The sequence below is a fragment of the Castor canadensis genome, chromosome 5 (assembly GCF_047511655.1).
Source record: "Castor canadensis chromosome 5, mCasCan1.hap1v2, whole genome shotgun sequence".
NCBI lineage: Eukaryota > Metazoa > Chordata > Mammalia > Rodentia > Castoridae > Castor > Castor canadensis.
Genome location: NC_133390.1, coordinates 160,129,884 through 160,141,013, shown reverse-complemented (window position 1 = coordinate 160,141,013; position 11,130 = coordinate 160,129,884). Strand labels below are relative to the sequence as shown.

Sequence of the window (11,130 nt, the reverse complement as noted above, 5' to 3'; positions counted from 1 at the left end):
TCAGGGGACTGTGGGACTCAGTTTGAAATGAAGGGAGGGGTGGTCAGTGGCGTGGGGGAGGGGTGGGCAGAGGTGTGGGGGAGGTTAGGACCTCTGGGATGGCACAGTTCCCCTGCTGCTCGGTGCTCCTGAGGTCCTGATCTCAGACCTTTGCTGCTGCCTGGCTGGCCCACCCTGGGTGATCCCTAGGGAATGCGTTGGGCACACTGGGTCCAGCACCTGCCCCTGACCTCCATTGGAATCAGCTGGGATGTGTGCAAACCACAGAGTGAACCCAGACAGGCTCTGTCACTTCTGTCCTGTTTCTTGGCCAGTGTCTTCACCTCTTATGTCTCAGGCAGTGTTACCAACCAATGTCTCTGTCATTCAATCAGGGGTGGGGGAATGCACCCAGGCCATGACCTGCTGTGTATGACTGGGCATGTGATCCCATGCTTCACACTCTCCAGCTGCCGAGGGTGCTACCCCTGAGCACACCTTGCTGCTTGGGCCTGGGTGGGCCAAGGAAGTCAGCTAGGGTTGGTGACCGGTCACTCCCATCTCCACCCCAAGCCACCCTATCACTGCTCCCAAAGGCCCTCTTCTAAGACTACCTGGCTTTCTAGAGCAGTAAGGTGACCCGGAGATTCAGGCTCTAGTCCCATGAGCTGTTTGACCTTGGCCTCTGCTCCCCAGGGCCCCAGACCCCTCATGGAGTTGACTGGTGAATGCTGTGTGTCCTCCCCCATGCTGCCCTCTATCTCCCAGGATGCCTGTTTCCCTCTGCCCTCTTCCTCTTGCTGATCTAGCCTCACTGAGTGGAGCATACTCTTTCTGAGGGGTCCTAGGGCTGGGGGGACGCCTCCCAACCCTTCCCTTGGCCAGAGCAGCAGTGTCAGAGTAGGAACCGGAGGCGTGCCCTTCCCAAGTCCCCTATCCCATCCCAGTCACAGACAGGCAGGCACCCCGAGGCAGTGATAGCCTTGTATTGCACTTTCCCTCCCATGGAGGGATCACCCCTGAATGCCCACCTTCCTTAGCGCACTCTCGGTGGGGTGGGTGTGCTCAGTGGCTGCACAGCACAGGGGTCGTCTTCTGTCTCATTCTCTGAGGGGGGATGTGGTGAGTGTTTTGTGTGGGGTGCACGGGGAAGTAGTATCTGACAGCAGACACAGGGCCCCCTCCTCCTGGGGGGTGACCACTCTTGAGGGGCTTTGGTTCACCTTCCTAGATGATGGTCCTTCCTTGCAGGGATCTGAGACTCCCTTCTGGGGTCTGGGTCACAGTGGGAGCACCTGCCACAAGCCTGCTGTGTGCCCTCGCCTGGCCCTGTGCTGTTCTGGGCTCATTTCCTCCCTAGGGGACAGGACCCTAAACCTTTGGTTGGGGGAGGTCCCCTAGAAGGTCCTGTGGACCATGGGCATGGGACTGGTACAGACGAGTGATGGGGGAGGTGACTGGGCAGGGCCCGGGCGTTGGAGGGCTGTGGAGCAACCTAGTCATCTTTGTCCTTGGCGCCATGTTTGAGGATGCGGGTGAACTCCACATAGTTGAAGTTGCCTTTCTTATCAATGGGTGCCTCGCGGTACATCTCGTCCACTTCCTCATCTGTGAAGCGGTCGCCCATGGTGGTGAGCAGCTCTCGAAGGTGGTCCTCGTGGATGAAACCTGGAGGCAGGACAGGGACCATGAGAGCAGGGGTGGGGCCAGAAAGACCCCACCGAACTCTCAGGTGAGTTCAAGGAAGGGGGATGGGTGGGAGGAGCTGGGAGTGTCCCACAGGGAAGAATGCAGCAGTGGGATTGTCTGCAAGGAGTTTCTGCAGGGAGCATGGCGCTGTGAGTGCAGGGGGTGCTGGGCACCTGAGCTCCGGATTCTGCTGCCTGAGTCGGAATGATAATCTCTATTCTTCCTAGCTGTGTGACCTTAGGGAAGGTACTTAACTTCTCTGTGCCAGCCTCCCAGGGGACTGTGAAGGCAGTAAGGAGAATGTTCTAAATGCACTTGGGCCTGTGGTGGTCCAAGTGCCCCTGAAACTTTCCTGGTGCCCTTGTCACTTTGCATGTCCCAGGGAAACACTAGCTGTGGGACAAAAGGTCTGAGGACAGGGCTGGTTTCCTTCCTGTTGGCAAGAAAGCAATGACATGGTCAGCTTTCTGGAAAGATCTGAAACAGAAAGGAGTATGTAGCCTTGGTGGATGTGGACATTTTGGGAAGGGGACAGTAAGTCACTTGGCATCAGAAATTGGGAGATAGTGATGGCAGTTCTGGCCTTTGGTTTTTTGGTGTTTTTGGGTTTTGATTTTTTTTTTTTTTTGGCAGTACTGGGGTTAGAACTCAGGGCCTCATGCTTGCTAAGCAGGTGCTCTTGCTGCTTGCGACCCTCCTCCAGCCCCAGTTCTGGCCTTTGGGAGCAGAGCACTGATGACAGGCACCAGCCCCACCACCACGCCCTTGGCCCAGCCCACTCCGGGCACAGGGCTCAGCCCCAGCTCATCCCAGGCTTCAGATGGGCACTGACCTGAGGCCTCTTCATCAAAGCAGGCGAAGGCGTTGCGGATCACGTCCTCAGGGTCTGTGCCGTTCAGCTTCTCCCCAAACATGGTGAGGAACATAGTGAAGTTGATGGGTCCTGGTGCCTCGCTCATCATGCCCTCCAGGTATTCATCGGTGGGGTTCTTTCCTGTGGTGGGTAGACATTGGTGCCTGCTGTCCACCAGCCTGAGCAATTCACTCCCAGTCCCCTCCCAAAGGTAAGCTTTGGAAACTGAGGCAGATGCCAGGTGACTGATTTCCTGCCAGCTCCATCAGGCCTGCTCTACTCTGGGCACTGGGGATGTCCACGAGGCCCTGGCTGCCTCACCAGTTCCACCTCTGGCCAGGGGTCATTGATTTGACAATGCTGGCCAGAAAATAGGAGCAGCCATCTGCTGACTGCTACTGTGTCTTGGGTGCCATATGCTTGACTTCATCTCACTCTTCCCACCCCATAACCATCACATTCTTATTCCTACTTCATAGGTGAGGAACCAAGACTCAGAGAGGCCAGGCAACTTGTCCAAGGTCACACAGCAAGTAAGCAATAGAGCCAGCATTCAAACCCAGGCAGCCTGGCCCCGAATTCCAGACACATTTTCAAAGGTAGCTGAATCAATGAACTCTGGTGTCATGCAGACCTGGATTTGAATCCCTGCTCTGTGCCCCATTTTGCCATGTCTTGTAGGAGAATTGTAAAGATGAATGATTGAGTGGTTGTGGTTACAAAATGCTCATGACAGTGACTGGCACAGCCATTGGAACCATTTAGCTGCTGTGCAACCTTGGGCAAATTACTTAGCTGGAGCCTCAGTTTCCTCATTGGTAATTACATCTACCACAGAAGACTGCTTTGAGATTTACGGTATCTGCAGAGCTTATTATTTTATTTGCTGCTCTTGCTCTTTTTGAACCTGAGGATGATGTTCTTAACCAGGAGGCCATGGCTGATCGGTGGACCACTAACGCGAGCCACGCAATTCTGGTAGCCCTCCAGGGCCGTTGTCAGGTCTAGGTTTTGGGGCACCGAATGCAGCATGCTGGCTTGCAGATAGGGAGGAACCTTCATGCCCCTGTTCCCTCTGGACTCCACTGCATCCTCATGGACTGTCAAGAGAAGCTGAGGCCCCAGAAGAGCTACAAACACTTCAGGACCCCAGTGGGGCATACATGGCCAACCTGTCCTCTCACAACCCCAGAGCTCCCATTCCTGAGGCTGGAGGGTCCCGGACTGGAGCCCCGGAGTTCACTTCCTGCTGGAGTTCACTCCCTCTTGGGGGAGGGAGGCCTCAGTGAGCCTGGCCTGCAGCAGAGAGGGTGAGCAGTATCTATCCTATCTCTGGACCACCTAGTTTCCCACCAGACACAGGCAGGTGCACACACCGGCACGGGGCCCACTGCACAGACAGGACAGCAGGCATGGGGCAATGCCAGAGACTGACCAGGCTCTTCCCTAACTTGACCCCACACGACCGTACTCTTCCTCCCTGACTGTAGCCTCGGCATGATGCCCTTGCCCGGATGCAGGATGTGCTGGGAACTGGGGCCAGCACATAGGAAGGGATGTAGTAGGTGTGGGCTGCAGAAGTCTCTCTGGGCTCAGTTTCCCCATCTGAGCAATGCTGAGTTGGACTTGATTCCTGAACCCTTTCAGCTGTAAGATCCTGATTCTGGGAGTGTCACTGGGAACAGAGAGAAGATCCTCTGGCTTCCCCTCTAGGCCTCAGTTTCCGCATGTGCACAATGGGAAGTCCACAGTTGAGACTTTTATTTATGTAGCCGTATCTCCTCTCTTTAAGGGAAAGGTTACTGGGCAGCTCCAGGCACACATCTGCTCCAGACAGCCCCACTCTGGAGTCAGCCCATCTACGGTCAAATCCTGTGCTGGACCCCAGGCAAATCCCTGAGCTGTTCTGTGCCTCAGTTTCCCTTTCTGTTATGAAGTACTCTGGTGTGGGTATCGCATGTCTCACCTCAAAGGAAGTGTTCCATAAGTGAAGAGCAGCCCTGGCCCGGGCCCCTCTAGACCCGACCCCACCCTGTCCTGCTCACCCAGAGAGGCCAGCATGTCGTGCAGGTCCTCCTTGTCGATGAAACCATCGCGGTTCTGATCAATCATGTTGAAAGCCTCCTTAAACTCCTGGATCTGGGACTGGTCAAACATTGCAAAGACATTGGATGTGGCCCTCTGTGGCCGCTTCTTAGTAGTCTTGGCCTTGGCCCGCTTGCTGGACATCTTGGCTTCAGGTAGGTGGGGCTTCCCTGCAGGACGGGGTGTGGTGCATGACTTTGAGCCAGGAATCTTTCCTGCCTCCTCCAGGCAACTTTCAGCTATAGGCCTGGCATTCAAGGCCTCCCACAGGCTTGGGCCTCCTGCCACCCCATTCTTCCCAAGACCAGACAAGCATGGGCTCTGTGATCTCAACAATTTCCTCCACCATACCAGGCTCAAGAGTCTTCATCTGGGAAAGGGGGCTCCAGGCAGCAGGGGTAATGAACTCAGCTCTGGGCATGGAGTGAGCTATTTCTGCTGTCACTGTTTGGATTGGCTTGGTGCCAACCATTAACATGCTTTATTTCTCTAATCCCCATAGCATATGCACCTCCATCCTCTCTCTCCAAGTTGCAAGGTGGGAAGACGTGTGAGGGGGTAGGGGTAGTGGCTCCACCTGGGCAGCCTTCCAGGCTCCCTGGCCCTGCAGGAGGGAACTGACCAGCAAGCCCTGCATTCCTGACATTCCTTGTCCCCCTCACCCTCTCCATCTCTCTGCTGCCCACTGAGGTCCTGGGAGGCTCTGGGCATGGGCCTCCCCTTCTCAGGAAGACTGACCAGTGGGTTACAATCTGATCCTGGATCCACCTTTTTCACAGGGAGTAAAGCTCCCCAGGCTGAGAACCCAAGTGTTGGTCACAGTTGTCTGTAACCTCCAGTCCTCCCATCCCTTTCAGACCCAGACCTTCACTTACCACTTTGTTTTTTTTCCCTTGCTGGTACTGGGGTTTGAACTCAGGGCTTCATGCTTGCTTGGCAGATGTTTTACCACTTGAGCCACTCCACCAGACCTTCATTTATTTTGGATCCCTCACAAGTTCCTGCCACCCCCTGGAGAAAGTCTGTGGCCCTCAGCCTGGCATTAAAAGCCCTGAGTGAACTTTCCTGGCCTCTCTGACTGAGCCTGGTCCCCCTCACCATATCCCCCCTTATGATCTGTCTCCTGCCACGCTCAGTTCTGGCCTTCCTCTTGGAACTTCGTGCAGCTCTTTCTCCTGCAGCCTGGTCTGGGGCCCCCCTGCAGCCTGGTCTGGGGCCCCGTGGGTGCTATTCTGTTCAGGATGGCCACCTCCCTTGTTCCTCTCGTGGAGAGTGCTCCCTGAGCTGCTTCCAGGCCTCTATCCCATGACCCTGCTGAAGTCAACCCTGAGCTGGAATCCTGGCCAACCCCATGCCTCCCCAGGGCCATAGCTGCCTATAATCTTGAGACTGGCTCCATATAGTTCTCTGGGCCCACGTACCACCCACTGGGCCTGGGTGTTTCTCCCATGGTTCTGAGTACATGGACTGAAGCCTTTCTCACCCACAGTCTGGGTTGGGAATGGGAGGGGGCTGAGGGCAAGGGGTGGTGCTGTCCTTATAAACTGCCCCCCCCACACCTTATGGCTTAAAGGGGCCTCAGCTTATCTGGCCCAATGTACTCTGGGAACTTGGACTTTGGTACCCACAAAGACTGTAAGTTCACTGTGCCCAGCCAAGGCTGTGATGGTCATCACCATGACCAGCCCACCCTGTTGGCAAAGCTCTAGGGCAGGCCTGGTAAGGCTCACCCAGTGCTCTGTCAGCGCACCCAGGCCCTCTGTCTTCACAGTTACCCTGTCCCTACTCACTAATATCTTGGAGCCAGGACCTGGCAGAGAGAACTGTACTTGGGGCTGCACAAGGCCACCCTATTCATCTCAGCAGTCTTGGGAAACGGGAGTGGTAGCCCCACGGAGTTAGGAAAACAAGCCCAAGAAGGGACATGCGTGCCCATTACAGGCAGGGTTAGAGGCCCTTGGTGCCCCAAGGTCTGAACAAGGTAAACGCCCCAACTGAGAGGGTGTTAGAGTGCCTATAGCTGCTGAGGGGCCAAGGGCTCTGTGACCGCAGGCTTGGTTCAGCGGGTGGGGTTAGGGGACAGCTGGCCCTTAGCCCTGGAGCCATATGGCCTCCCCTTTCCTGAGTCCTAGATACCAAGGATCAGACACTGGAACTTGGATGTCTGTGACTACATGTCACCTTTCTCCTGCATGTCTGAAATCCCACCACAAAGACATCTGGGCAGAAGCCAGGCCAGGCTGCACCTCTTAGTACCAGTCCCCACAGCTGGGCAATGCCAGATACCCTGCTTGTAAGCACACCTCATCTGAGGCAGATATTTGACTTCCCCAGGAGCAGCTGGAGGGCTGTGAAGGAAGAGGGACCAGGACCTCCCAGCCCTGAGTCCTGACCAGCCCCTAGGAGTGAATCTTGTAGGCACCACTGGACAGTCTGGGGTTTACAGCACATAGCACTTTGTGTGGGAGGTTCCCCTGGTCACCATCTCTCTCCTGCCTCAGGGTGTAGAGATGGAGGAGGCCACACGGATGTTCAGGAGGGGAATGAGACCTGGCAGGCTCAGCTTTCTCATCTGACACACATGGGTCTATTGGGGCAGGGAGCACTAGCGATCGCAAGCCGGATCCTTGCACCCAGAGCTCTGGGCTTGGTGAGTCTAACTCCTCAGCAAAGGAGCAACCTGGACAATCTCATTCCCTCGACAGATAACACGTTTTTCCAAAATAGTTTCACTGCTGCCCATTCCCAGGCCAGGATTCCTGTAGGACCCGAACAAACTCGCAGCCTCCTCCCACCCCGCTGCCTATGCCATTGGCCCTTCGACATCCCGGTTCGCAGCCCCAGTGACGCCCGGTCAGACCCAGCCAAACCATCTGCTTTAGCCACCCTGGCCCCTGCGCTGGGCGAGATCCTACCTAGTGTCCAGAAGACGCTTGCAGGTGCTTGGAGCTGGGCTGCGGGTCTGTGCGCTCTGGCCCTTGGCTCTCTGGACACCGGGGGCGGGGCCTGGGCGGATCGGGGGCGGGGCCGGGCGGCCTGGCTGCCGGGCCTTACAAGGCAGAAGAATGTGCGCGGCGGGGCGGGGGCGGGGCCACAGCCTCCCGCCCGGCCTTATTTGGCCTGGACTAGCGGGCTCTGAGGCCGGGGCGCTCGTGGTGAGTCCTTGTCGTTGTCGCCTCGGTTCGGGTAGTAGGGAGGGCAGGTACTGAGGGCAAGGAGGCAGAGCGGGGTGTCCAGACAGGCGAGGGAAACAGAGCCCGCAGGACCCCAGATTTTCAGGCCCCACCCTCGTCTCTTCCCGAAGGCCGCCTTCTCAGTCCCGTGGAAGGGCTGCTTTCCACCAGGCCATGTATGGCCTTTCCCAGTCACTGGGAAGAGGTGGCTCGCAGAGGACCAGCCGTCTGCACGCGAAGGACCAAAGGCATTCGCTAGGGAACTTTCCAACACCAAGTTGCTTTGTAACTATCTACGGACGCATGCAACCTGCCCGGCTGGGTGTCTGGGAAACTGAGGCACTTCAGTATCGGCCCAGGAAGCGCCGCAGGAAGGCCGAGGTTCAGCGGCGAGTCCGGGAACGGTGGCTGAGAAGCCCCAGGTGCCGGTCCGGGGCTCCGAACCACGCAAGACTTCGAGTTCTGAGCTTATGTTGTGTCCCATCTACCTGGGGCTGGGTTCCGCGTTGACATATAGACTGGGGGGACCAAGGGGGAAGCTGGGGACCAGGGAGGAGCTATCCAGCGGAGAAGATGCCGCTTCAGACCCGGGGGGTGGCAGTGAGGTGGGAAGGAGAGACGGGCTCTGGAAATACCTGTGGTGCAGCCAGTAGGACTTGCGGATGGATGAGCATGGGTGTGAGAGGGAAGCGCCAAGGTCGACCTCAAGGATTTTGGTGGGAGCAACCGGAAAGACAGCTGTCATTTTCTCTAAGATGGGGCGGGGCGGGTGTAGGTGGAGCAGTGTTTGGGAGAGATCAGTTTTGTTTTGGACTTTTGTATTTTGAGACAGGATCTTTCTGTGTAGCCCAGCTACCTTCGAACTTGCTATCCTCCTACCTCAGCCTCCCCAGTGCTGGGATTACAGATTTGACCGCACCCTGCCTGCCCAGATATACTAAGTTAAAAAGCAAAACAAAACACACACACTTGAAGTAGTTTCAAACTTAGAATAAAGTTACAAGAATTATAAAAAGAACTCCTGTATACCTTCATCAAGATTCTCTAGTTGTTAACATTTGGCTTTTCCCTCTCCCTCTCTTTTCCTCCCTCCTCTTACCTCCTCTCCTCCTCGTACCTCCTCCCCTCCTCTCCCCCCATACACACACACACACACACACACACACATCCATAATATAACTGTATAACTGTCAAAAATCAGGAAAATTGTTACAGTGATTTAATTATCTAATTTACAATCCATATTCCAGTTGTGCCATTTGACCCAGTAATGTCCCATAAAGGTCTTTATGGAAATTGTTCTGGTCTAGGGTCTAAGATGTATTTTGGTGACACTAGTGTTTGAACTCAGGTTCTTGCAGGCACTCTACCACTTGAGCCACTCTGCCAGCCCTTTTTTTGTAATTTCAAGATAGGGTCTTACGGACTGTTTGCCTGGAGTTGGCTTCAAACTTCGATCCTCATGATCTCTGCTTTCTGAGTAGCTAGGATTACAGGTGTGAGCCACTAGTGCCCTGCTGATTGGTTAATTTTACTTACCATGTCCTCAAGGTTTATCCACCTTTAACATACGTCACAGTTTCTCCCTGCGGTGCTATGAATTGAACCCAGGCCTCACACATCCTAGGCGAGTGCTCTACCGGTGAGTAGAGCACTGAGTAATACTCTATTGAATATATGTATCATTATTTCGCTCGGCCATTCATTCATGGATAGATACTTAGATTGTTTTTACTTTCAGCTACTCTGATGGAGCTACAGCTGGGATGTAGCTCCGGGGTAGACCACCTGCTTAGCTTGGGAGAGGCCCTGGGTTCAATTCCCAGGTGTGTAAAAAATACAAGCAAAAAAAGTAAATATGTAAATAATTCTGCTATGAACATGGTGGACAGACAACTCCCAAAGTCCCTGCTTTCAGTTCTTTGAGTATATGCCAGAGGTGGAATTGCTGTTCATGTTGGAGTTCCATTTTTAATTTTTTGAGGAGTGGCAGTAACTGTGTTCCACAGTGGCTGTGCCTTTTTACTTTCTCATTTCTGGTGCACAAGGGTTCCAATTTCTTCACAGCCATGCCAACACTTTTTGTTTGATTGATTGCGGTAATGGGCTTGTCAGGCACGCTACCACTTGGGCCACTCCACCAACACTGTTTTGTATTGTTCTCCCTGACTCCAATAGGGTTTGCCCAGCTATTTGCCTGAGCTGTCTTTCTGTGTGCTCCTCCTGCTCTCTGCCTCTTGAGTAGCTAGGATTCCAGGGGTGAGCTACCTGGCTGTGAAGTGGCTCCTTGTGGTTTTGAGTTGCATTTCCCTAGTAATTGATGTTTAGCATATTTTAATGTGTTTATTGGCCATTTGTGTACCTTTAGAGAATTACCTATTCAAATCCTTCCTGCCCCAATGTGCTGGGGATCAAACCCAGGGCCTTGTGCATGCTAGACAAGCTATCTGCCTTGAGCTACACCCCCAGCCCCTGGTGTTTTGATTCAGGGTCTCATTGGATAGCTCTGGCTGGCCTCTGACTCAAGATCCTCCTGCCTCTGTGGGTGGTAAGGGAGGAGGTGGGGGCAGGGGGGAGAAATGAACCAAGCCTTGTATGCACATATGAATAATAAAATAAAAATAAAAAAAAAAAAGATCCTCCTGCCTCTGTTTCCTAGGGCTGGAATTACAGGCATGTCTCACCATGCCTGGCTTTGTATTTGTGTGTGTTGCTAGGGATCAAACCGAGGGCCTTGTGCTCAACCAGTGGGCTACATCTCCAGCCCCTTCATTCTTTTTATTGCTGAATAATATTCTATTATGGTATGGATATACCATATTTTCTCGTTTATTTATTTATTTTTGATGGTACTTGGGTTCAAACTAGGAGTTCATGCCTGCGAGGCAGGTGCTGTGCCACGTGAGCCACGCCTCTAGCCCTTTTTGCTTTGGTTATTTTGAGGATAGGGTTTCACTTTGCTCAGGCTAGCCTGGACCACAATCTTCCTATTTTACATATCCTGCCACAGCAGGGATAACATGTCACCACGCCCAACTTTTTGTGTTGAGATGAGGTCCTGTGAACTTTTTCTGCCCTGGGTGGCCTGAATCTGTGATCTTCTCAATCTCAGCCTCCCAAGTAGTTAGGAGGTGTGAGCCCTGTATCCAGTTGGTTGTTTTGTTGTTGAGTTGTAAGAGTTCTTTATATATTCTAGCTATTATCACCTGTATCAGATATGTGATTTTTTTTTTTTTTTGGTGGTATTGGGGTTTGAACTCAGGGTCTCTACCATCCTAGGCAGGTGCCTATCACTTGAGCCACACTTTAAGCCCTTTTTGCTTTAGTTATTTTTCAGATTAGGTTTTGCAT

At 53.8% G+C, this 11,130-nt stretch overlaps 1 protein-coding gene across 1 annotated transcript; it reads right to left on the bottom strand.

Moving 5' to 3' along the window:
- Positions 1-949: 949 nt before the first annotated feature.
- Myl9 (myosin light chain 9) lies at positions 950-7,677 on the bottom strand. Its single transcript, XM_020185233.2, has 4 exons — positions 7,522-7,677; positions 4,567-4,776; positions 2,501-2,662; positions 950-1,647 (listed from the first exon to the last, which is right to left on the bottom strand). The coding sequence occupies exons 2-4, from the start codon at positions 4,748-4,750 to the stop codon at positions 1,475-1,477; spliced, it is 519 nt and encodes a 172-aa protein (XP_020040822.1). The 5' UTR covers positions 4,751-4,776; positions 7,522-7,677; the 3' UTR covers positions 950-1,474.
- Between the last annotated feature and the right edge of the window lie 3,453 nt (positions 7,678-11,130).

Excerpts from the sequence above, each read along its gene's own strand:
- Myl9 (XM_020185233.2), bottom strand. The coding sequence starts at position 4,750 with ATGTCCAGCAAGCGGGCCAAGGCCAAGACTACTAAGAAGCGGCCACAG. Across the intron at positions 2,663-4,566 it reads CGACATGCTGGCCTCTCTGG|GAAAGAACCCCACCGATGAA; the intron begins GTGAGCAGGACA and ends TACCCACCACAG. Across the intron at positions 1,648-2,500 it reads CTTTGATGAAGAGGCCTCAG|GTTTCATCCACGAGGACCAC; the intron begins GTCAGTGCCCAT and ends TCCTGCCTCCAG.